The following is a 26,067-nucleotide window of genomic DNA, read 5'->3' as shown; positions in this document are numbered from 1 at the left end:
TTACCACCGAAGGTGATCTTCACTGCACAAGGTCAGCAACAGGGCTCAGAGCAAATGTCTGGAGGCTGAGCTTGCTCACGTGTGTTCTCAAAAAGACAAGCGATGTGCTTTGGAGTTAAATTCATAACAGATCCATTGTTGACATGCACGACTAACTTCCATTTCAGTTCTAGGGAAGTGTTATGGGATTTTAATGTACAATGTAGGTTGAAATCTAGTTGTCCCTTGTATGAGAGGATTGTCTGCTTTTTTATACATTAACCAACAAGAGTTCTTATTTCTCATTTTAAATTTTGCTTGGCAGTTCAGATTGTCGTTTGACAGCTTAACTTTTTAAAAACCTGAATATACCTTCTTCAGACTTTTCTGTTCTTTATATTAATAGTCCCATTAATCAACAGATCAGAGAGTAAATCACTATAAGCAGAAGCCATCTGCTGGAGGCGCTGACAAGCAAGACAGTTGTGTTAATCTGGGACATCGAAACCTCGTCTCAGAATTTAGTCTTTGCGAGTACTGTTGAAAGCAAACTGCAAGTCATCCTTAAGTAGCTTCTGCGATGTTAACACTTAACACTGATTTTCACTATCATACCTGAGACTGTCATTTATTAATTGGATAGGTGTTGGCCTTTGCAGTAGGTATTTTGGATGTATTAATTAATGTCACTTCTCCACAGCCCTTTGAGGTGGGTATTATTGTTCCCGTTTTACAGATGAGAAGGCAGCCTCTAGGACACTGGATAATTTGCCCCACACAAATTGTCCGTCTGGTTTGGGAAAATCTGGAATTTGACCCCTGTAGGCCTGGCTCCACTTATGTTCTTGTAGTCATCTGTGTGGCTTGGATGTACACGCCTCTTAGCAGTATTATTTAAATTAGCCTTATTCAAATCAAACCAAATATTTAAATGAATAACTATGTGACTTGAAATGAGAGTTCTTTTTTCAAGGTTTAATTTAATTTGCAAAGTATCCCAAATACAATAAATCATATTCAGCATATAATTATGTAAAATCTTGTATTATAGTCTTTTCACTATAAATTTTATTAGAGAGGTGTAACTAACAAATTAAAAAATTTTAAGTTCTTTGCAGTGAATGAAATCAATGCATATTTAACTTAGTTCGTTAACCTGGTTAGCCAAAATTAGCAATTTTTCCCTCTCTCACATCTACTGTGCTTTTTCCTTATCTTTCTCCTTACAAATTAGTTAATTACAGAAAATAACTTGTGCTTTCTTTTAGACAGAACATGCTATAGTTTCTTCCATTTTCCTCTGTAATTGCCTTTGCCAGTTTAAATAGACATTTGTTAGTGATTTGTAGAAAAGACTTGATAGATATGGAGGAGGAAATGGCAGCCCATTCCAGTATTCTTGCCTGGAGAATCCCATAGACAGAGGAGCCTGATGGGCTACAGTCCATGGACTGCAAAGAGTTGGATACGGCTGAGCGACTGAGCACTTGGTAGATATATTCAGTAGATATATTTCAGAGACTGAGAAAGATTGTTTTTAAACTTTGTATTATGAATACGTTCAAATGCATATAAAAGTAGAAAGAAATGGGCATGTGCCATCCCTGTTTTACAAACAGGCCTTGTGCATACGGCATTTTTATTTCTCCAGTATATCTTTAGGATCGGTTCCTGGAAGTGGGATTGCTGGATCCAAGGATAAATGCATCTGTAATATTGCTTGGAATTAGTGATAAGGCTCTTACCCGGCACATGAGTAATTATCTACTTTGTCTTATAATTTAGCAAAAGCACGTCACCTTTTCTGATTCCAAATATAGACATCTTTTCAATTTTGAAGTAGATAGTTAGGAATTCTGGGTTCATAATGGTCAGTTATGTTAAACTTTGAATTTCTACATATAATCACATACATGGTCATGCTTTTCATAATTAAATTTATTTTAAAACCTAATGGAATATTTTACTTATCAAATGTTGCACTTAATAACAACAACAACAGTTAAAAGGGTATCTTGATCATAAGATTATAACAATATCATAATAACAAACATTAGTAGATTTGACTACCTATACTTGAATGTCTGTGTTTATATCAGCTATAGTTTTAAAAATATATTGTCAAAAATAGTATTTCATAAAAGTCTGGGTATTCCAATCCTCCCATTTCGAATGATGAAAACTTTTTCATTTCAAGCATACTTGTGAATGCTTTAGACCTGAGATTCTGAATACCTTTGTTAGAGATTTTCAGTTCCCACAGTGTGGAGTCATTTTGTAGGGAAGTTGACTCAAGGGTAGTTTGTGGGGAGTTTATGTGAAATAGTACGCACACAGACAGGTATAAACACTCTGTATGTGGCTGCCTCTGCTCCCTGCAAGGCCTGTCCACTTCAGCCTGCTGGCTCCTCTCCTTCCCTTCCAGTGGGTTAGTGGGTCTAAGAGAACTTACACAGCGTGGTAAAGTCACAGAAACTCGGGTGTTTCTTTCCTGAACACTCTTCTCACTCTAATCTAGGAATCAGGGTCCTAGATTTCAGAGCAGGAAGAGCTACCCTTCAAGCATTTATGAAGTCTTTACCATATGGACTAGGGAAGCAGGTTCCAGGGGGTCTTGCCTGTGGTCACACTGCCAATTTGGGACACTCTGGACCTCACGCCCTGGCCCCCGTCTCCCAGACCTGATCTCCTTCTGTCCTGTCCTCCCTCCACCCAATCTGGGCACCAGTAAAAGAGTGACTGTTTGGGCGATGAGAACTGTCTGGGGTCTTCCTCACCCCCTGCCTGTGTGTGTGCAGGATACAGAGAGGACACTCACGGACCTTCATCCGCCTCGGGCAGCTTTGATCGTAACTGAAATCCTACATTTAGTTCTTCTCACACAGCATTCAGGATACTAGGTTGCACCCTGGTATCCAGACTAGAGCATTTCATCATCTGAGTGCAGCCCAGGGACTGTCTGTCTATGTTTTGCCCCTAAAAACAGTTAAATGTATGTGTGTGTACGTGCTCAGTCACGTCCGACTCCTTGCAGTCCCGTGGGCTGCAGCCCACCAGGCTCCTCTGTCCATGGCATTTCCCAGGCCAGAATACTGGAGTGCGTTGTCATTTCCTACTCCAGGGGATCTTTCCAACCCAGAGATCAAACCTAGGTCTCTTGCGTCTCGTGCATTGGCAGGTGGATGCTTTACCACTGCACCCCCTGGAAATAATATTTTTTAAAAAGCTTTCCTAAACCAGAAGAATGTCTCATATCTCAGTGTCATGTCGAAGCCAGCGACCCGTTTATCTTAGCACCTGATGAGCTGGAAATTGTGTTTGAATCTTCCTTCCCTGGTGCTGTTTCTCTTCTGCAGTTTTCAAGATCACTTGTCTGAAAATGACTCATTATAGCTGCTCTTGTGTCCTGCCATTCTCATGATCCAGGCTGGTACCTGTTCAGATTGGACATTGGGAAATACGCTTTTCTTCAAAACTTTTCTTTATGGCAGCAACATTTTTTTCCTTGAGTGGCTAATCATGTTTAGATACGGAGACATGAAGGAAATCTCATATGATGTTCTGTGCAAAATAGGTGTTTAGCAAACATATTGGTGTAGTTGTGATGCTATTCAAGAAGTCAGTGGTGACACAGGCCGAGCACAGTATCGACAGAGGTGTAGCAGTGAGTGACTGGATCTCGTCAGAGTGGGGACTCTTTACGGCCTCTTCTCATTCCAGCAGTGACCACCATTTCTTCTCCTTCCTTCTTTTCCCCTCCTCTGCACACAAAAGTGATAAGTGAAGTCGCTCAGTCATGTCCGACTCTTTGCAACCCCATGGACTGTAGCCTACCAGGCTCCTCTGTCCATGGGATTTTCCAGGCAATAGTACTGGAGTGGATTGCCATTTCCTTCTCCAGGGGATCTTTCCAACCCAGGGATTGAACCCGGGTCTCCCACATTCTAGACAGACGCTTTACCGTCTGAGCCACCAGGGAGGTCGCTTAGTCATGTCTGACTCTTTACGACCCTTTGGACTGTAACCCATCAGGGATCTCTGTCCATGAAATTCTCCTGGCCAGAATACCAGAGTGGGTTGCCATTTCCTTCTCCAGGGGATCTTCCCAACCCAGAGATCAAACCCAGTCTCCTGCATTGCAGGCAGATTCTTTACCATCTGAGCCACCAGGGAAGCCCCTTTCCTCTCCATAGCCGCTGTTTTTCTTTTATGATTTCTCATTACAGCTTTAACGATTCTGTTTGCTTTTGATGCTACTCTATTATAGTTTAATGTGTGAGGTTTATTATGCCCTCTGAGAAGGCCTGCTGCGTGCAATTGATGTTCTTTTTATGGGCTTTAAAAAATCTCATCTCCTTTTGGGGGAGAAGAACAGTACTCAATTATTATGGGACTGAATTTTGAAATTAAGACTCAAGGAAAAATTAAAAACAGTGACTCAGAGGGGATTTCCTTGGCAGTCTAGTGGTTGAAATGCTGCACTTCCACTGCAGGGGGTGTATGTTCAATCCTTGGTCAGGGAACTAGGGATCCCGCATGCCTTGTGTCGCAGCCAAAAAAAGAGTCTGAAATGGCCACGCAAGTCCTTTTCTTGGAAGCGGGATCTTTGCTCTTGAAGTTTAGTGCAGTCTGATCAACAGATGTACGTGGAACACCTTCCGCGTCAGCACCGTAGCAGATGCTGCCTTCGTGGAGCCTGCCGGTGATGGGGTGGACGGGACTAGACAGCGTGAAGGGGGCACAAAGCAGGGGCCGTGGGGGCCCCGGGGGCACCCAGCCTGGCTTGGCAGGCACGTAAGCGTGTGGGAGGCAGGTCCTGGCTTAGATGCGGGAGAGGAGCAGGGGGCCAGCCATCATCCATCAGCCCTGCCACGTCCTGTAGCCAGCTCTCTGCCCCCAGGGGCGGGGCTGTATGGACCATACCTTTCAGCCTCTCGCCCTCGGCTCCAGTGAGGTTTGAGCAGCAATATCCCCAGTGGGGTCTGCAGGGAGGGAGAGTGAGGTCAGAGGCTGTACCCCTGACTCCTTCCAGGTGGGTCCCGGGTGGGCTGTGGCCCTGCCCCCTGGGTGTAGCTGCTCCTCCCCCAGCACCATCTCTGCTCTTAGGGTCCAGTTACCTGCCAGCCCGTGGTCCCATGGGGCTCAGTGTGGAGTCCAGCCCCACTTCCCAAGCACAGGGAGAGGGATCTAAATGGCGCCCCCTCCCAGCACGAATGTCTCACCCTCTCTAACCGGGTATAAATGAGACTAGCCCACTTGAAACAGCAGCCCGTAATCAAGCACTAAACTGCATGACAGAGACTGGTATGCTGTAGAGCCAGGGCCTCCAGGGAAGGCCGGGCTGGCGAGGAGAGGCCCTCCCCAGCTGGAGGTTGGCACAGACCAGTGATGCTCAGAGTGCATTCCCCAGAGCAACAGCAGCAGCACCAGCCTGGAGATTGGTTAGAAATGCAGGGTCACAGGCCCCGCCGCAGACCTTGAATAGGGCCCAGCGAGCTGCATTTTAACTCCATGGGATTCTGCTTCACAGAAACAAGCTAGGTGGTGGGAGTGAGGTGGGTTTGCTTGTTGTGGGTAGAGGGAGGGGACCAGATAGTGACAAGCCTGGGCACCTGGTGGGAAAAAGAAGATCAAGTGGGGACAGTGATAAGAGAACAGACTGTATGATTTCAGTACCTTTAGACCAAGAGATTTTTGCACCGTGTTTTACGTTCCTGGATATGTTCTAGTGTCTCCTAGTTTATAGTCTGCAGGAACTTGAATAGAATTTGTATTTTACTGTTGTGTGAAAATTGTGTAAATCTTAATCATGTTGAATTGGTTCATGGTGATTTTCAGGTCTCCTGCGGTTGTTCAGTCGCTCAGTCATGTCGGACTCTTTGTGACCCCATGGACCACAGCACGCCAGGCTTCCCTGACCTTTACTATCTCCTGGAGTTTGCACAAACTCATGTTCATTGAGTCAGTGACACCATCCAACCATTTCATCCTCAGTTGTCCCCTTCTCCTTCTGCCCTCAATCTTTCCCAGCATCAGGGTCTTTTCCAGTGAGTCAGCTCTTCACATCAAGTGGAGTTTCAGCTTCAGTCCTTCCAATGAATATTCAGGATGGATTTCCTTTAGGCTTGAATGGTTTGATCTCCCTGCTGTCCAAGGGACTCTCAAGAGTCTTCTCCAACACCACAGCTTGAAGACATCAGTTCTTCAGTGCCCAGCCCTCTTTATGGTCCAGTTTTCACATCAAGTCTACTATATCCTTCTACTTTTCTGTGTATTCATCCCATTAATTTTTGAGAATTTGATACTGAAACCCCAGCTAAAAATTTTGACATATCTACTTAAAAAAATAATTGTAATATGTAGCGGAGCTATGGGCTTCCCTAATAGCTCAGTTGGTAAAGAACTCGCCTGCAATGCAGGAGACCCCAGTTCGATTCCTGGGTCAGGAAGATCTGCTGGAAAAAGGACGGGCTACCCACTCCAGTGTTCTTGGGCTTCCCTTGTGGTTCAGCTGGTAAAGAATCTGCCTGCAACACAGGAGACCTGGGTTCGATTCCTGGGTTGAGAAGATCCCCTGGAGAAGGGAAAGGCTACCCACCCCAGTTTTCTGGCCTGGAGAATTCCATGGACTGTATAGTCCATGGGTTGCAAAGAGTTGGACACAACTGAGCGACTTTCACTTTCACTTTCATAATGAAACTGTATATAACTTTGTTCTGTATTCCAAGTCTCCTGTAAATGTATGGTCATACTTTCATAGTTTAAAAAAGAAAGAAAGAAAAAAATCTGGTGAAGAGTGAGCTCTGATCCCTGAAATTATAAAAGAGTAAAATGATGGAGAGTGGCCTGGAGGCGCATGGGCCTGGGGGTCTGGGGACAGTGTCCTCTCCTCCCTCCTCCAGGCCTGGGTGGTGCAGTGGAGCCGGACCATACGTGTTGTCCCCACTGGATGAGATATTGCGTTTTAAGTTGTTACTACTCTGTCTGATGTCTGGCACTCGGAGCTGCCATAATGGTTTCAGCTTTTGCATTTTGGTTGATTCTGAGGCAGAGACATTATTTTACCAACAAAGGTCCATCTAGCCAAGGCTATGGTTTTTCCAGTAGTCATGTATGGATCTGAGAATTGGACTGTGAAGAAAGCTGAGCAGCAAAGAATCGATGCTTTTGAACTGTGGTGTTGGAGAAGACTCTTGAGAGTCCCATGGACTGCAAGGAGATCCAACCAGTCCATTCTGAAGGAGATTAGCCCTGGGATTTCTTTGGAAGGAATGATGCTAAAGCTGAAACTCCAGTACTTTGGCCACCTCATGCAAAGAGTTGACTCATTGGAAAAGACTCGGATGCTGGGAGGGATTTGGGGCAAGAGGAGAAGGGGATGACAGAGGATGAGATGGCTGGATGGCATCACTGACTCGATGGACATGAGTCTGAGTGAACTCCGGGAGTTGGTGATGGACAGGGAGGCCTGGCGTGCTGCGATTCATGGGGTCGCAAAGAGTCGGACATGACTGAGCGACTGACCTGAACTGAACTGATGACCTGTCACGTGGTGCAGTGGGCTGTGAGGAGCCGTTAGAGACCATCCATGAGGGATGTTAGGATTAGGACAAGGGGTTTTAAAGGAGATTTGCTGGGACAGAGCCTCCGAATACAGTGGGAGACCAGCCCTCGGCTTTAGGGGTTGCGCTGAGGGAGCCTCTGCAGAGCGATGGTGACAGTGGAATGAAAGGCAGGCGCCCGGCACTGATCCGCGTGCTGTAGTCACCCCCTTGGGCCTCTGCAGCGAATGACTACGGACAGAAATGGATTCCCTGACAGTTCTGGGGACCAGATGTCTGAAGTGAGTATCGCTGGGCTGACCTCAGGGTGCTGGCAGAGTTGTTCCTCCTGGAAGCTCCGAGGGGGAGCCTGGTCCATGCACGGTTCCCGCCTTCTGTGGCTGCTGGCCATCCTCGGCTAGAGGGTGCGTCACTGCAGTCTCTGCTCCGTCTCACGTGGCAAGCCCCTCCTTATGCACCTTCACATGGGCTTCTTTGTTTTCCCCCTAATTGATCTTATTGAGCTATAGCTGATTTACAGTGTTGTCGTAATCTCTGCTGTACGGCAAAGTGATCCAGTTCTGTGTACATACTTTCTTTTTCATATATATAGATATTTCATTGTGGTTTGTCACAGGATATCGAGTATAGTTTCCTGTGCTACGCAGTAGGACCTTGTTGCTGATCCATTCTATACATAATGGTTCGCATCTGCTCACCCCAAGCTCCCATTGCATCCCTCCTCCCCACCCGTTGGCAACCACGAGTCTGCTCTCAATGTCTGTAGGCCTGTCTCTGCTTTGTAGATAAGTTCATCTGTCTCATGTTTTAGATCCCTCATCTAAGTGGTATCACATGACACTTGTCTTTCTCTGTCTGACTTACTTCACTTAGTATGATCATCTCCAGGTCCGTCCCTGGTGCTGCAAATGGCATGATTTCATTCTTTTTTATGGCTGAGTAATATTCCATTGAGTGTACGTATATACACATGGGCTTCTAATAAGGACATGAGTCATTGGATTTAGGGCCCACCCAAACCCAGTGTGACCTCACTTTAACCAATTATATTGGGGTTTCCCAGGTGGTACTAGTGGTGGTAAAGAATCTATGTGCAATGCAGGAGATGTGCAGGAGATGTGGGTTTGATCCCTGGGTTGGGAAGATCCCCTGGAATAGGAAATGGCAACCCACTCCAGTATTCTTGCCTGGAGAATCCCATGGACAGAGGAGCCTGGCGGGCTTCAGTCCACGGAGTCACAAAAGAATCAGAAGCAACTGAGAGATTAAGCAGCAGCAGCAGCAGCAGCAGGGCCTCAAAGATCCTATTTCCTAATAAGGTCACGTTCTGAGGTTCTGGGTGAACGTGAATCTCAGGGAAGACACCACCAGCACAGTAGTACGTATATTTTTTAAAAAGACCGACAAAATGGAGACTGAAATGGTAGGTGAAGTAGAGAGAGGAGGTGGAGAAGAGGCATGGATGACATTTCTTCTGGAGAAGGTTCTGTCCTGGCAGAAAGTGGACATCAGCATGGGAGCAGACTGTGTGTGTGAGGGAAGATTTAGCATCTCTGTTTTGGAGCTGTGGTGTTTTCCTTGAGGAATATTCACTCCAAGCACTGGGCTAGGGCCCCTGGCTGGAGCAGGTACTCAGAGAATGAGGAGAGAGAGAGAGAGCTTGGAGGGGGTGGAGAAGGGCGTCCTGCTATGGGCGGAGGGGTCTGACTGCGCTCTTTAAACCCTCTTTCACAATTAAAAAAAAGAAGGTGGGCTGCCCTCCGCTTTCAAGACTGAAAAGGTTCCGTGTATGGAAATGTTGGCACTCTCGGCAGTCTTGTCATTGATAGTATTTTTAAGGGCCTACTCTGAGGCAGATTTAACTTGGGGATGAACAAAATAAATTCTGCTAGTACCTTAAAATAAACGTTTAATTTTAGAATAGTTTTAGATTTACATAAAAGTTGCAAACAGAGCAGAGTTTCTGAATCCCCCTGCAGCAGTTTCACCTATTGTTAATATTTTACATTAGAATGTTTGTCACAACTGATGGAACGGTATTGATACATTATTATCAATCAAGGGCAAACTTTATCCAGATTTCCTTAGTTTACCCCTTATGTCCTGTTTTGGTCTCGGGATCCCATCTGGGATTATATTTAGTCATAGCGGCTTCTTAGGCTCCCCTGGACTGACAGTTTCTCAGATTTTCCTCGTTCTTGTTTAACCTTGACAGTTGTGCAGAATACTGTCCTTCAATTTGGGTTTGCCTTTTTCCTGATTACACTCAGGGAGGGTTTAGGGAGAAAGACCGCAGAGACACAGTGGTGCTCTCATCACATCTGCCAAGGGTGCATCCTGTCTGCATGACTTGCCGCTGTTGACCTTCACCTCGATTACCTGGCTGAGGTGTGTTTGTCAGGCTTCTCCCCCTTGTCACACCTCCACACTGCGTGGTTTAGGAGGAAGCCAGCGTGCACAGGCCACACTTACGGGGCAGAGAGTATGCTCCACTACCCGAAGGACAAAGTATCCACATAAATTATTTGGAACTTTCCTGCCTGGGGGCGTGTCCTCCTCGTGTGCTTATTCCATCACGTGTTTGTATCAGTGTGAACCTGTGGATATTTATTGGATAGTTTGGGGTATAATCCAGTACTACGTTATTTATCCTGTGGCACAGAGTGTGCCAGCTTTGGCTCTTCCCATTGGCTCCTGTGTCCCTTTGCCATGCCCCACCCCCCATCAGTGTGAGTTTTGTGAGCACTTCCTTACTTTCTGGTGCCATAAGATGCTCCAGGCTCATATTGGATGTTCCCTGTCCCAGCCCTAGTTTCGGGCTTTTCCCCAAGGGTCCCTGGTTCCTTTTGTTGTAGAGTGGGATCAGAAACCAAGGCGTGGGCCTCGGGTCTCTCAGCAGGCAGAGCTAGGAAATAGATGTCTGTGCAGGCTCACCTGTTATTACGGACCTGTGTGTCTCTGTCTTTGTTAAGCTAGACGTGCGTTCACGCTGCTGCCTCCTCCTCCGCTCCGTTCCTCCTGGTTTGTTCTAGTCCTCCCCCCTTGCTGGTCTGTCATCTTCCTCTCCAGTGGCCAGAAGCCGGTTCCTACCATCCGCTGGTGCATCCACCAGTTGTTCAGTTCTCGTGCTCACACACTGTGGTTTCAGAGCTATTAACCCATGGCCCCGTGGGAAGCAAGTTTGCCAGCCATTATTAGAATACGGTACTTATGTGCAATGCCTTTTGTAGTCTTCCAGTCTCTACTCATTTCCAGAATTCCTCTGTTGGCCCCTTTCCTCTCCACCCCCTTCCATGTGGTTGTATTGTGTATTTCTAACGCGGTTGGTTAGATTCTTTTGTCACAATCTGCATTCCGTCATGGGGTTCCTCCATCTCCTAACTGAACGTTATTTGCATATATTAGGGCTCACTCTTAATAAAATAATAAAAGGATCTGTGGGTTTTGACAGCTGTGTAGTGTCATATGTCCACCATTACAATATCACACAAAATAGCCTTGCCACCCCCAAGAACCTCTGTGCTTCACCTGGTCATACCATCTCCAGTCTCTGGCAACCTCTGACCCACTTTCTGTCTCTATAGTTTAACTTTTTATAAAGTGTATAGCCTCTCAGACTGGCTCCTTTCACTCAGCAATTTGGATTTAAGATTCATCCAGGGTTGCGTGGATTGGTTCATTCCTGTTATCACTGAATCCCATTGCGTTGCCTGCATGGACCGCAGTTTGTTTACCCCTCACCCACTGAAGGACCTCTTGGTTACTTCCGGTTTTGACAGCTTTATGGCATCACCGACTCGATGGACATGAGTTTGAGCAAACTCCCGGAGATAGTGAAGGACAGGGAAGCCTGGCATGCTGCAGTCCATGGGATCGCAAAGAGTTGGACACGACTTATCAACTGAACAGCAACAAATATTAAATGCAGGTTTTGTGTAGGCGTAAGTTTTCAAATCAGTTGGGCAAATACTTAGTGTCCAGAACAATTATTGGATCCTATGGTAAAATTTGGGGCTTCCCAGGTGGCTCAGTGGCAAAGAATCTGCCTGCCAGTGCAGGAGACAAGGGTTTGATCCCTGGGTCAGAAAGATCCCCTGGAGAAGGAAATGGCAAACCCACTCCAGTATTCTTGCCTGGGAAGTCTCATGGACAGAGGAGCCAGGTGGGCTACAGCCCAAGGGGTGGCAAAAGGGTCAGACACGACTTAGCAACTAAGCAACAACCACAGTGGTGAAGTTTATAAGCCTTAGTTTGGTAAGAAACTGCCAGACTGTCTTCCAAAGTGGGCTGCCCCATTTTGCATTCCCACTGGCTCCGAAGAAGAGTTCCTGTTGCTCTGCCTCCTGGCCAGCAGTTGGTACGTGGTCTGTGTTCTGGACTTTGGCCCTCCTGATAGGTGGAATAGACCTATCTCATTATTGTCTTCATTTGCATTTCCCTAATGACAAAAGATATTGAGCATCTTTTCATATGCTTATTTGCCATCTGTATATATTCTTTGGTGAGGTGCCTGTTCAGATCTTTTGCCCATTTTTTTAATTGGGCTTTTCATTTTCTTTCTGTTGAATTTTAAGAGTTCTTTTCCTATTCTGTATACATGTCCTTCATCAGATATGTGACTTGCAAATATTTTCCCCCGGTCTAGGAATTGCCTTTTCATTCTCTTAATGATGTCATTCAGCTAAAGTTTTGGGGTTTTTTTTTTTTTTTTCATTTTAATGAGGCCTAAGCTTTTAATTTTTCTTCTCTCATGGATGTGCTTTTGGTGTTATATCTGAAAACTCATCAGCAAACTCAGGGTCACACAGATTTTTCTCCTATGTTTTCATCTAGAAGTTTTGCGGTTGTACAGGTTACACGTAGGTCCCTCCTGAGTGGTCCCTTCTGAGTGGCTGGGTTTGTTGTTTCAGAGTTGTCTTTACCTTTGTCGACTGCTAGCATTTTGAAACGGATGTCCTTTCTCTTTCTACGTTACCTTAAGTCCCATAAAGTTCCCTTGAAAAGGGAAAGGTCCTAATTGCCTTTTCTGCTTGTCTTCCAGCAAGACCACTGGTGCAGACCTTGCCTTTAAGAACCACGGTCAACAACGGCACTGTGGTACCAAAGAAACCCAGTGGCTCCCTGCCAGCGCCCCCGGGGGCCCGGAGAGAACCCGCTGTGCCTGCCGCAGCCAAGAGGTAGGCAAGAGGCGCCTTCGATGAAAGCTGCGGCAACTCGGATGCTGAAATCAGCATTAGTCTTTTGTATGACACTTGAATATTTCTCCTTTGAGTTAAAGCTTGTGAAAGCGCAATATTTGGTGTGTTGCCAAAACAGAACCCGTGTTGATTTATTATTCTGCCTTTTTTTTTTAGATATAATCACAGACTCTGATTTTACATTCACTAAAGCCACAGTGTACCATTTTGTGTTTCTGCTTAAACTTCACTTTTAATTAAAAAAAAAAAAAGTGGGAGTATGACCTATACAAAAAAATGAATACGCCGTTCTCAGGTCTCAAGGGTTTGGAATATAGCAAAATTCAGACTGCTGTACCGAGCTTAAATTTTTGTCAGTAAAATTTGGGTGGCATTTAACAGTGGAGTTTCAGCTGTTGATGTTTGTCAGATAGCGCGTAGGTCGCTCTTAATTTTTTCACAATTTCACAATTGTCATATTAAAATTGTAGATTTTATATGCCAGCCTACTTTTCCAAATTTTTATGCTCTAAAAAAACAAAACACCTGTTGGTCATCTGGCACAGAAAGTGGTAAAGAAATTCTGCAATGCGGCCTCATGAGCTTCTTCTAAGAACTTGCAGCGTTATTAAAATGCTACCTTCTGTATAGGTGTTGGGGATTCAGTGTGCCCTGCCCTGCGCCGGGGTGCCCCGTGGGTTGATGAGAGTGGATCTGAGGCTGCATTGTGACTCAGAATGAAAATACAGCAACCCCATCGTATCTTCTAGATACAGGGTGTTTCTGCAGAGACTCGTCGTTGAGCAGAGTTGCACGGTGTTTCGTCAGATAGAGCTCTGTGTACTTATTGTTTGTGAATTTTGAGAAAATTGATTTTGCAGGGCTTTTTGAACTTTAAAATGAAATTCTTGGCCTCATTTCATACCTTTTTATTACTTACTTGAATCATTTATTTATAATCAACATGAAATGACCTTCTGGATCCTAACCAGCAGCAGTAGATATAGACTGTCTTTTATTCATCTAGATGTTGTAAGGCTGACAATTCTGACTTTTTTTTAAGTTTCAGGTTGTCATCTGTAACCATTTCCTCCTTTTTTTTTTTTCATTGTGGAAAAAAAAAACCCACAACAAAAAACACATCACATTAAACTTAGCACCTTAGCTATTTTTAGTGTACAGGTCAGTAGTGTCAAGTATATTCTCGTTGTTTTACTGCAGATCTCCAGAACTTTTTCATGTTGCAAAACTGAAACTATACCTCTTAAACAGTAAGTCCTCCCCAGAACCCTTGGTGATCACGCTTTTCCTTTCTGTTTCTATGATTTTGACAACATCAGATGTTCCGTCTGAGTGGGATCACACAGTATCCATCCTTTTGTGGCTGACTTGACATAATATGCTCAAAGTTCATTCACATTGTAGCTTGTAACAAGATTTCCTTCTTTTTTAAGGCTGCATAACATTTTTTGTGCATATATATACCACCTTTTCTTCATCCATTCATGTTGATGGACATTTGGGTTGCTTCCACCTCTTGCCTATTGTAATAATGCTGCAGTGAATGTAGGTGTACAAATATCTCTTTGAGATCCTGCTTCGAAATCTTTGGGGGTATATACCCCAAAGTGGATTGTTAAATCATTTGGTGTTAGGTTGGTACAAAAGTAATTGCAGATTTGCATTGCTGAACTTGGCCATTTGATATTGGAATACGTTCTTAAATAAATGTGGTTGTTATATATTATTTTAATGAGCATTTCTTGCTTTATGTTTTTTGCTAATGACTTATTACTTGATATTTATTTTATATTTATTTTAGACTAGGGAAATGATATTAGACAAAAAGCAAATTCAAGCAGTTTTCTTATTCGAGTTCAAAATGGGTCACAGAGTAGTGGAGACAACTCACAGCATCAACACTGTATCTGGCCTGGGAACTGAACGGCGCAGCGGGGCTTCAAGATGTTTTGCAGAGGATACGAGAGCCTTGAGGATGAGGGCTCAGTGACTGGCCGTCGGCAGCTGACAGTAACCAGTTGAGAGGATCATCTAAGCTGATCCTTTTAAAACTACACGAGAAGTTGCCCAAGAACTCAAAGTCGACCATTCTCCAGTCATTTGGCAAATTGGAAAGGTGAAAAAGCTTGATAAGTGAGTGCCTCGTGAGCTTCCAAAAGGCAAAAAAATCATTTTGCAGTGTTGTCTTCTCTTCTCACAACAGCAGACCATTTCTCAGATTGTGACATGCAATGAAAAGTGGACTTTATACAACAACGGGCAATGACTAGCTCGGTGGCTGAACCGAGAAGAAACTCCAAACACTTCCCAAAACCAAACCTGCACCAAAAAAATGCCACAGCCACTGTTAGGTGGTCTGCTGCACGTCTGATCCACTACAGCTTTCTGAGTCCTGGTGAAAGCATTGCATCTGAGAACTGTGCTCAGCAAATCCACGAGACACACTGAAAACTGCAGTGGCTGCAGCGCGCATCGGTCCAAAGAATGGGCCGATTCTTTTCCACGACAGTGCCCAACCGCACGTTACTCAACCAGCGCTTCAAAAGTTGAACAAAATGCTCTACAAAGCTTTGCCTCGTCTGCCATATTCACCTGACCTCTTGCCAACTGATTACCACTTCTTCAAGCATTTCAACAACTTTTTGCAGGGAAAACACTTCCACAGCCAGCAGGAGACAGAAAACGCTTTCCAAGAGTTCCTCAAACCCCAAAGCATGGATTTTTACACGGCAGAAATAAACGAACTCATTTCTCATTGGCAAAAATGCACTGATTGCACTGGTTCCTATTTTGTTTAATAAAGACATGATTGAGCCTACTTGTAATGATGTAAAATCCACAGTCTGAGACTGCAATTATGTGTGCACCAACTTAATAATTCAATCTTTAACTTCTTGAGAAATGTCATAATGTTTTCCTTAATGATTGCACCATTTTACATTTGAGGAGCTTGGCGGTCTACAATCCATTGGGGTCACAGATGAGTCTGACACGATTTAGCAACTAAAGCAATGACAACATCTATCTTTATTCCAGTACCACGCTGTCTTGATCACTGTTACTTTGTAGTACCTTTTGAAATCAGGAAATGTGAGTCCTCCAGTTTTGTTCTCCTTTTTCAAGATTGTTTTGGCTATTTGGATCCCTTGGGATTTCATATGAATTTTAGAATTTTTTTCTACAAACGATGCCATTGGTATTTTGATAGGGATAGCATTGAATCTATAAATCATTTTGGGTAGTATGGACATTTTAACATATTAAGTCCTCCAATTCCACAGAGGATGACTTACCATTTCTTTGTATCTTCTTTGATTTTTTTCAGCATTGTTTAATAGTTTTCTGTCTATAAGTCTTTCAACTTCTTGGTTAAGTTTATTTGTAAGTACTTTGTCCTTTTCGATGCTATCATAAATGGGGTTGTTAATTTCCTTTTTAGATTGGTCATTGTTAGTGGATAGAAATGGAACTGATTTTTGTGTTTTGTTTTTTGTATTCAGTAACTTTAGTGAAATTGTTTATCTGTCGTAACAGTTTTTTGTGGAATCTTTAGGGTTTTCTACATATAAAATCATGTCATCTGCAAAGAGAGATGATTTTACTTTCTTTTTTCCAACTTTGGCTGCCTTTTACTTCTTTTTCACATCTAATTGCTCTGGCTTGAACTCCCAGTACTACGTTCAATAGTAGTGGCGAGAGGGAGTATCCTTACCTTATTCCTGACGTTAGAGGAAAGGCTTTCAGTCTTTCACCATTGAGTATGATGCTCATTGTGGGCTTTTCATTTTTACTTTTTGACTTCTACTATGTTGAGGTGGTTTTCTTCTCTTCCTATTTGGTTGAGTGTGTTTATTATGAAGGGTGTTCAATTTTGTCGAGTGCTTTTTCTGTACCAGTTGAGATGATGGTGTGATTTTTGTCTCCTTCTGTTAATGGGGTATATTGTATTAATTTTCTTATATTGAACGGTCCTTGCATTCCAGGTGGAAAACCCACTTGCTCATAGTGTGTAATCCTTTGAATGTGCTGATAAATTCAGTTCAGTAGTTGTTGCTCGCTCGCTCATTCGGGTTCTGCTCTGTTGACCCCGTGAACTGCGGCACACCAGGATTCCCTGTCCTTCACTGCCTCCTGGAGTTTGCTCACACTCATGTGCGTTGCACTGGTGATACCATCCCCCCGTCTCATTTGCTGCCGCCTTCCTCTCCTCCTGCTTTCAGTCTTTCCCAGCGTCAGGGTCTTTTCCAATGAGTCAGCTCTTCACATCAGAAGAAAGTATTGGCCAAAGTATTGGAGCTTCAGCTTCAGCATCAGTCCTTCCAGTGAATATTCAGGGTTGATTTCCTTTAGGATTGACTAGTTGGATCTCCTTGCCGTCCAAGGGACTCTCAAGAGTCTTCTCCAGCACCGAGGCTCGAAGGCATTGCTTATTCATAGTAGTCTCATAATCCTTTTTATGTCTGTGACATCAGTTGTAATATTCTCTTTTGTTTCGAGTTTTAGTTATCGCAGTCTTCTCTTTTTTTTCTAGTTTAATGGAGGAGTTAGCGCTTTTATTGGTCTTTTAAAAAAAATCAACTCTTGGTTTCTTGATTTTTTTTCTATTGTTTTTCTTTTCTCTATTTTGTTCATCTCCGCTATAATCTTTATTTTTACTCTCCCTCTGCTAACTTTTGGTTTTATTTATTGTTGTTTTTTCCTACTTCCTTGAGAAGTAGAAATATAGTTAATTTGTTGATTTGAGATCTTTCTGTGTTTTCATAGCTATAAACTTCTCTGTTAGTACTGCTCTCTGCATCCCACGCGTTTTGGAATCTTTTTTGTTTGTTTTCATTTGTTTCCAGATATTTTCTAAATTCTCTTGTGATTTCTTCTTTAACCCATTAGCTGTTTAAGAGTGGGTTGTTTAATTTCAAGGTTGACTTTTTAAGGTAGCAAATAGTTAATGAAAAATGAGATTCTTTGTCTTCATTCTTGAAGATTCACTTTTATAATTGAGATCTCTTTATGTATTTGGAGTTTAAGTAAAATAAAAAATATTTTCAGAGCAAAACATGATAAAAGTAAAATTTGAAATGCAGATAGAATTTCTAGCTTTCAGTTCATTTCCTGAGAGCTTATGTCAAGTATTCTTGCACTTTGTTTTTGTAGAAGCCTCTGCGTTTGATCCAAAGTAACTAGTACTCTGCTGCAGAATCTAATTGATTTGTTTTTGTTCAGTCACTCAGTCATGTCCAACTCTTTGCAACCCCATGGACTGCAGCACATCAGGCTTCTCTGTCTTCCACTGTCTTCCGGAACTTGCTCAAACTCATGTCCATTGAGTCAGTAATACCATCCCACCATCTCATCCTCTGTCACCCCGTTCTCCTCTTGCCCTTAATCTTTCCCAGCATCAGGGTGTTTTTCAGTGAGTTGGCTCTTCACATCAGGTGGCCAGAGTATTAGAGCTTCAGCTTCAGGATGAGTCCTTCCAATGAATATTCAGAGTTGATTTCCTTTAGGATTGACTGGTGCTATCCCCTTGCAGTCCAAGGGATGCTCAAGAGTCTTCTCCAGCACCACAGTTTGATAGCATCAATTCTTTGGTGCTCAGCCTTCTTTATGGTCCACCTCTCACATCCATACATGACTACTAGAAAAGCTATAGCTTTGACTATGGTCAAAGTCAGCAAAGTGATGTCTCTCCTTTTTAGTACGCTGTCTACTTTTCCACAGAGACAAAGAGGCACAGTGGTGTTTCAGCCCCTCTTTAAATCAGTGATGATGGCAGAAATCATTTTTGATGATAATATAATAAAAGCCTACAAAGCACCAAGTTTTTAATGCCATTATCACTAATCCTCAAAACAGCCTTCCAAGGGACATATTATTATCCCTGTTTTACCAATAGGTAAACTGAGGCTCAGAGAAGTGAAGTAACTGGTCTGGGATCAAGTGAGTGGAGAGAACATGGGCTCAAACCCAGGTCTGTCTGGTGCCAGAGCTCACACTCCTTTCACTGTGATGGGCTGGTTCTTGCAAAGATTTCCAGGTCAGCGCTTGCATCTCCTTATAAAAAAAAAAAAAGTGCTCCATATAATTACTCTTTGGAAACCATCCCTCTTGTGTACCCTTGTGTAGATGATGCTCGTTAGAAACAGTGATGTTCTGAGAAGCCCCGAGAGTGCTGACAGGAGCAGCAGGCAGGGGTGAGGGTGGCTGAGCAGAGATGCCGGCAGCTTGCATCTCTGAGAGACAGACCTGCCCATTGATAAGGGGCTGCAAGCCCTGAACTCCCAGGTCAGGACCCAGGCCTGTGCTGTGAGAGAGCCCTGGGTCCTCTGCTCCTCCAGGTATGAAGGAGCTCATGGACAGGGCTCATCCTCAGCAATATTATCTTGCAAGGAAAGAAGGAAGGGAGGATAATTAGTAACCATCACATTTGATACGGGCTGCCCCAGTGGCTCAGTGGGTAAAGAATCCGCCAGCAATGCAGGAGACACAGGAGACTCGGGTTCGATTCCTGGATCGGGAAGATCCCCTGGAGAAGGAAATGGCTACTTGCTCCAGTATTCTTACCTGGGAAATCCCATGGACAGAGGAGCCTGATGGGCTACCATCCAAAGGATCGCTGAGCAACGACTGAGCCAATTAAGCATGCATACTTTATATATGTGTATGCATTAGCACTTTGGAAAGTTTTTTTGTATATCAGCCAATTTTAAATCTTTATTGAACTTGTTACAACTTTACTTGTGTTGTTTATGTTCTGGCATTTTGGCCATGAGACATGTGGGATCTTAGTTCCCGGCACGGGGACCGGATCTGCACCCCTGCACTGGATGGTGAGGTCTTAACCTCTGGACCACTGGGAAAACCCTGTATATCAGCATTTAGATAATAAGCTTCCTCCTATAAATATTCTTAGTCCTCTGTAGACTTTTCTTTTTCTGTGACAAAATGATCAGTCATAGTCATTTGATAAGCTGTTGTTTAGCGGTCAACTAGAATTAACGTGGTTTTCTAGATTGTCTGAAACTCTTGGTTTTCAGCATAAGGCGTAGTGATTCACTTACTTTGTTTCTTTGCCTTATATGGGCTTCCGTGGATCTGAATTCTCATCCATCTGGAAGTTGGAAACCCAAACAGTGGCCTGTTAACAGTTACTCTGTGATAAAGTTCCTATAGATCTCTCCTGAGGAGAGAGAGTTTTGAAAACAGAAGCAAGCTGGGCATTCTGACTGTTAGGAGTAAAACAACCTCCAAGACATTTAAAATACATGTACAATCGTGTTAGAATTTTTCTGTAATCAGAGTTCTAAATTAAACGAACTGGGGCGTCTGCGGCGTCTGGATGGGTATATGTTTGTTTTCTTTTCTCGGGTTTTTTCAGCCTAGTACTGAAGAACAAAATCCCCTTTGGAAATTGTCCAGCACCCAGGGGTTGTGCTTTGTGTTGCCAATTAAGACTTCGATTGGGGGCTTGATTTGGAATCCTTGGGAAAAGCTTTGTTTCCATTAGTCAAAGAAGAAAAGGCAGAGAATCCGGGAAGACATTGTAGGTCGTACCTTGCTCAGTGGGGATGCTGAAGCTGACAATAGAACAACATTCCCACTGGCTCAAAACGGAGACAATCACTCATTCTTTCCACCCCTAAGTAGAGCTTTACAATAGCGCAGAGCTGTGAGAAGAGAGATCAAAAGAACAAAACTGGTGCAAAAAGAGAGCATTATTTTTAAAATGCTCCGCTCCAATTGGAAGATAGTATGGTAAATATCCATGGTTTCCAAACAAACAGCTGACAGTCCTTTGGAAAAATAGCTGCACTCATTAGCAAGACAGTGTTTGTGAAAGCCCCGAAGTCAGCACCAGGTGCTTAAGGATTTAAATCTGCTTCGGGTTGTTGTTTCGTTTTTCTAATATATTTATCATTGAGATCCACTGAGATGTATGTGTTAAATTCATATTCTGAGTCTGATCTCTCCAACAAGACTAGAGATGGGAGTATTATGCTGTTGAACAGAGGAAGATGAATTGGCACCTACCCTCTTATCAGAAAGGATGCAGTTCCCCGGTCTGGGCTCAGGTTGTGAAATGTTAGTCGCCCAGTCTTGTCTGACTCTTTGTGACCCCATGGACTGTAGCCCTCTGGCCTCCTCTGTCCATGGAATCTTACAGACAAGAATACTGGAGTGGGTAGCCATTCCCTTCTCCAGGGGATCTTCCCAACCCAGGCATCGAACTCAGGTCTCCTGCATTGCAGGTGGATTCTTTACCATCTGAGCCTCCAGGGAAGCCCCCTAGGCTCAGGTAGTTGACTTCATATGATAGAAAAAAAAAAAAAACCAACTTATTTTCATGTGTCAAATTCTCTAAGACCACCAGGCTTCTTAGAAAATACCTTTTTGTTGTTGCAATGATGTCTTTAGCCTTTCTTAATTATTGAAGTGTGTGACTTCAGTCTGTCACAGTTCCCTCACCCTTGCAGGACAAAAGCCAGGTTAGTTCTGGTCCCTGCTGACTTGCCAGTGCTCAGCACAGCACCCAGTATAAGTTGATTCCAAGTATTTGTCGAGCATGTGCTCAGTCATGTCCAACTCTTTATGACCCCATGGACTGTAGCCCACCAGGCTCCTCTGTCAAAGGGATTCTCCAGACAAGAATACTGGAGTGGTTGCCATTTCCTGCCCGCATTTGTCAAGTAGATAATTCTTCTAATCTAGTGTTAATCACTCCAGCTGTCATGACAGATGACCTCATTAGAAAATCTCTGGTCACGCATACAAGCTTCCCCTTAAGATTCATATTTTTTTTCAATTGTAAAAATTTGGGATCTTTTCCCCAAGATTTTGGAAAGCCAATTCTTGGTTCCAGATCACATAATGAAAGAAAGACATCAGTCATGGTAGCTTATTACACTTAGAGTTACTATCTAACCTTGAGAAGAAAGATGGCCACTTTTCCTCTGCTCTCCATTTGCAGAGATACAGTTTTACATCTGAAATTTAGTTTAAGTCGGCAAAAGCCATTGAATGCAACTGTGGTGTAGTGTAAAGAACTATTACGTTTTCAGAACTTAGAAAGTATGGAATTTGGGAGTGGGGGCCGAGAGCAGAAGGGAAAAGAAGAAATGGTGGTATTATTAGTGCATTTCTACACCAGACGTATTTGCCTTAAGCACTAAAAAATGTGTGATTATACATTCTCTCCCAAGCTAGGACTTCTACCACTTTGAAAATAAAGAGCATGATTTTACCCTTGCTGTCCTGAGGGAACATAACTTCTTTGGTTACTCCCTGCTGTTTATTGCAGGAGGCTCCTCACAGAGTGTATACAGTATTAACTCCTTCTGACCGCCCTTGTTCCTGCAAGTGTCTTGTCTTCAAGCTCTATTTTCTGTCCTTGGCTTTGAGTCCTAGTAAGTCCTCTTTAATTCAGAAGAGCCCTTGGCTCTCAAAAGGAAATTTCTTGTTCTTCTTGAGTGTACAACAATAGTAGATTAAACAAAAAAAAAGATTAACATGTTAATGCAAATGTGCAAATAACAAATATCTTGAAAGGGTTGTGATGGGTTATATCCAAGTCTATATATGCAGACCAAAATGCTTTCCTGTTTTAATGTGCAGTGTATTCTGTAATTTATTGAAGTTTACAAAAATAATTTTCCATGCTTTTATTACTACACTCAGGTTTATTCTGCACGCCTCTCATACATAGATTAAACAGGTCTGTGAGCCTTCTCAGTGCTTACACACTGAACAGATCCATGGCCAGGTGAGGGGCACTTAGACTTCCAGTGTAACCTCCCTGATGCCGCTTGCCCCGTTTCACCTGCTGCTAGTGTAGTTGCTTAGAGGGTCTTACCTGATGCCTGCCATTGCTCAAGTCTTAAATCACGTAGCTGTTACTACTTCTTCCCTAGGTGTTGTTAACTAAGAGATTCAGCAGAGAGCCAGGGGTCGTGACCGCAGCCGTTTGACTTTATACCCTGAAGCCATCCCCCCATCTGTCGTTGTTGTTGTGCAGCGGCTCGGTCACATCGGACTCTTTGCAGCTCCAAGAACTGCAACACACCAGGCTTCCCTGTCCTTCACTGTCTCCCAGAGTCTGCTCAAACTCATATTCATTGAGTCAATGATGCCATCCAACCATGTCATCCTCTGTTGCCCTCTTCTCCTCCTGCCCTCAGTCTTTCCCAGCATCAGGATCTTTCCAGTAAGCCAGCTCTTTGCATCAGGTGGCCAAAGCTTTGGAGCTTCAACTTCAGCATCAGTCCTTCCAATGAATATTCAGGTTTGATTTCCTTTAGGATTGACTCGTCTGATATCCTTGTAGTCCAAGGTACTCTCAAGAATGTTCTCCAGCGCCACAGTTCAAAGCATCAGTTCTTCGGCATTCACCCTTTTTTAAAGTCCAGCTCTCACATCCATACATGACAACTGAAAAAACCATAGCTTTGACTATACGGATGTTTGGTGGCAAAGTGATGTCTCTGCTTTTTAATATGCTGTCTAGGTGTGTCGTAGCTTTTCTTCCAAGGAGCAGGCATCTTTTAATTTCATGGCTGCAGTCACTGTCTGCAGTGACCATGGAGCCCAGGAAAATAAAGTCTGTAGAATAGGAATGATGATACATTCACTGAGGATTCGAGGTTTAAATTCAACGATGCGTATGAAATGCAAAACTCTTCATAGATGTGAACTGTTGCTGCCCACGGCTGCATCACTGTCCTCGCTCTCTTCACTCAAGATCGCCCCTCTTCACTCTTCCAGGAGCTAGGTTGAGTGCTAATTATTAGCAAATCGGCTAACGTTTGCTATCATTGATTAGCAGTCACAGTGTTTCAGCTCTTTAAGGGTGCTTTATACAAGCTTTCAAATTGCCATGAACTTGCCCTGAACTCCCACAAGGACGCCACAGAGGTGATGCTGGAGGCTGCCAGCTGCCAGGGCGGGGTGCCTGAGAGCCTCATGTCAGATGCTCGACAGAGAACACTCTCGAGACGTGAACTGAGCTTGGTGTTTATCGTCACTGGAAGATCTTGAACTTTAGCACAAAGCCTTCTGTAATTTGTAGACTTCAATCCTAAATTTCAGAAATGTAATGCTCTCCCAAGAGCTGTAATTTCCTTGTCCTCAAATTGAGTGTTCTAAAAATTCACATTTTGCTCTTAAGGCACACCCGTGTGGATCCCAGCTGTGAGATCCCGGTGCTGTCAATTCAGAGTTTCCTCAGTGACTGAAGAGCCTACGCAGAAAGTGTCTTCCACTCATTGTGATCATGCTCATCTTATTTATGTTTGCTCACTCAGAGAACGAGATGTTTTTTTCAAAAACCGATACACCCTACAGTTTTAAAAAAACATGCTAAGAGCTTCTTTACTGGCTGGTTGGACATGACAGAGGAAGAAGGACTGAAATGGGCTGGAAGGAAGGCAGAGATGAGCAGGAAAAGGGAATGAAGGGAAGACTGGGGGCATCCCATGTGCAAAGCTCTTGCCCGTTTGGTGCTATTTCATTGTGAGAAAGGAAGGCATGTCCAGCCCAGCGGTAGTAGCCTTGCTGTCTCGGGCTCCTGGGCTCCTGTCTCCTCCTGATGGAACTTTGGGTCCCATGCACCCTCTCCTGGCTCCGTGCTCACTGGAGCCTCTGAGGCTCCATCATCAAGGTCCCCTCCTCCACCCACAGCCCCAGCACTTTACCGTCCTCCCTGGGTTCTTGCTTCTCTGGTCTCTCCAGGTTTCTCTGCCTCCTGAGATTCCCAGGGCAGTTCTTCAGCCTACCTTGTCCACCTCATTTCTCTTTTCCAGGAGGCAAAGGTTCTCCTCATTTCCATCTCCTCTCCTTCCCGGTGTGGAGATGCCCTCTGCGTCCGTGGTTCAGTAACCCCACTGACGTTGGCGTCCTGAGCCCCGTCCTGGGTTGCAGACTTACGTTCTTGCCCACCTGCACCTCGACTCTCTGCATCCACACCAGACCCCCCGACACACAGTCCTGCCAGGGGGCAGCTCCTCCATTCACCCTTCTTTTTTATTCTCATGGAGCAGGTGCTATATGATGGCATCTCCCTGTGCTCCTTTGCCAGTGTGACACTCCCGTGTATTGTTTTATTTATTTCATCCTTTCATTTAATAAATATTTATCAAGCTTCTCTACTAGACTCTGCACAGAGTATAAGAATGGTAAATGAGATGAGATTTCAGGAGACATATGACCTGATGATGAAGATTTAAAAAAAAACAAAAAACTTTACAGGTTGTCTGTAGCATGCTTCCAGGCTCCAAGAGCAGACCACCAAGCTACAGCCCCTGCCCTGGCTAACTGGCCCCTCACCCCTGTGGGTTACTGTGCAGGGGTACCCCTTTTCCTAGGACGGGCTCCTGCCTATTGTGTAACTGCAGCATATCCAAGGCACTCATTTTCTCTCTCCCAGAAATTCACAGTCTTCAGAAAGTCTTCCCTAGACATCCCACAGCAGTCTTCCAACTACTCTAGGCCCTCTGGTTATACAGAAGGAAGCAAGCACTTGCGTGGGACCCCTCGAAACGAGGCACCCCACAGAGAGTGGGTTGCGTTTGCCCCACGTGTGCCTTTAGACCAGAGCTCTCCAGTAGCAGCACTGCTGACCTTTGGGTCTGGACCAGCTTTGTCATAGTGCTCTCCTGGGCTTTAGAAGGGTATTTGGGGCTTCCCAGGTGGCACTAGTGGTAAAGGACCCACCTGCCAATGCAAGGGATGTGGGTTCAGTCCCTGGGTCAGGACGATCTGCTGGAGGAGGGCACGGCAACTCGCTCTAAGTGGGTTAGTATTCTTGCGTGGAAAATCCCATAGACAGAGGAGCCTGGCAGGCTGCAGTCCATGGGGTCTCAGGGTCAGACACGACCGAAGTGACTTAGCTGTAGCAGTGGCTGCTGCTACACCCATCAGATCCCTGGCGTCCACCCATTAGATGTAGCAGCTCTCCCTGCTCCCCAGTTGTGACAAGCTAAAGTGTCCCTGGGGGGCAGAGTCGCCCCTGGTTGAGCACCACTGGTCTAGACTGAAGCCTACACAAGGGTCACCTCCCGATAAGGCCGTGGTATTCATGGTACTCATGAATATTCATGATACTAATACTCATGGTATTGTTGGAGTTGCTACCCTTCACCTTCCCTGATGACCTTGAACTTCACTAACTGTTACAAAGGCAAGAAGCATAGATCTCAAGTGACATTCTGAAAAAATTTTTGATCTCTGTAGTAAGGAATTTAGAACCACTCTATCTTTTAAAATATCCACATGGAAATAGGATGTTCTATGTATATGTTTTCGCATTCAGCACTAGGACAAAACCACTCCGGGAAGGA

The 26,067-nt window shown here is 44.2% G+C and overlaps 1 protein-coding gene across 9 annotated transcripts in view; it reads left to right on the top strand.

Annotated features, from left to right (window-relative positions):
- EML1 (EMAP like 1) overlaps positions 1-26,067 on the top strand; it is a 204,356-nt gene that overhangs the window by 123,569 nt on the left and 54,720 nt on the right. For all 9 annotated transcript variants that reach the window (XM_086362994.1, XM_086362992.1, XM_086362991.1 and 6 more), the window contains exon 3: positions 12,583-12,718. In XM_086362994.1, the coding sequence (XP_086219120.1) occupies positions 12,583-12,718 (136 nt within the window). The remainder of the gene's footprint in view (positions 1-12,582; positions 12,719-26,067) is intronic.

Source organism: Bos grunniens, chromosome 21 (genome assembly GCF_055505025.1).
Source record: "Bos grunniens cultivar Pamir isolate PY7600 chromosome 21, Bosgru_T2T1.0, whole genome shotgun sequence".
NCBI lineage: Eukaryota > Metazoa > Chordata > Mammalia > Artiodactyla > Bovidae > Bos > Bos grunniens.
Note: the sequence above shows the minus strand (reverse complement) of the source record. Positions and strands in the feature narration are given on the sequence as shown.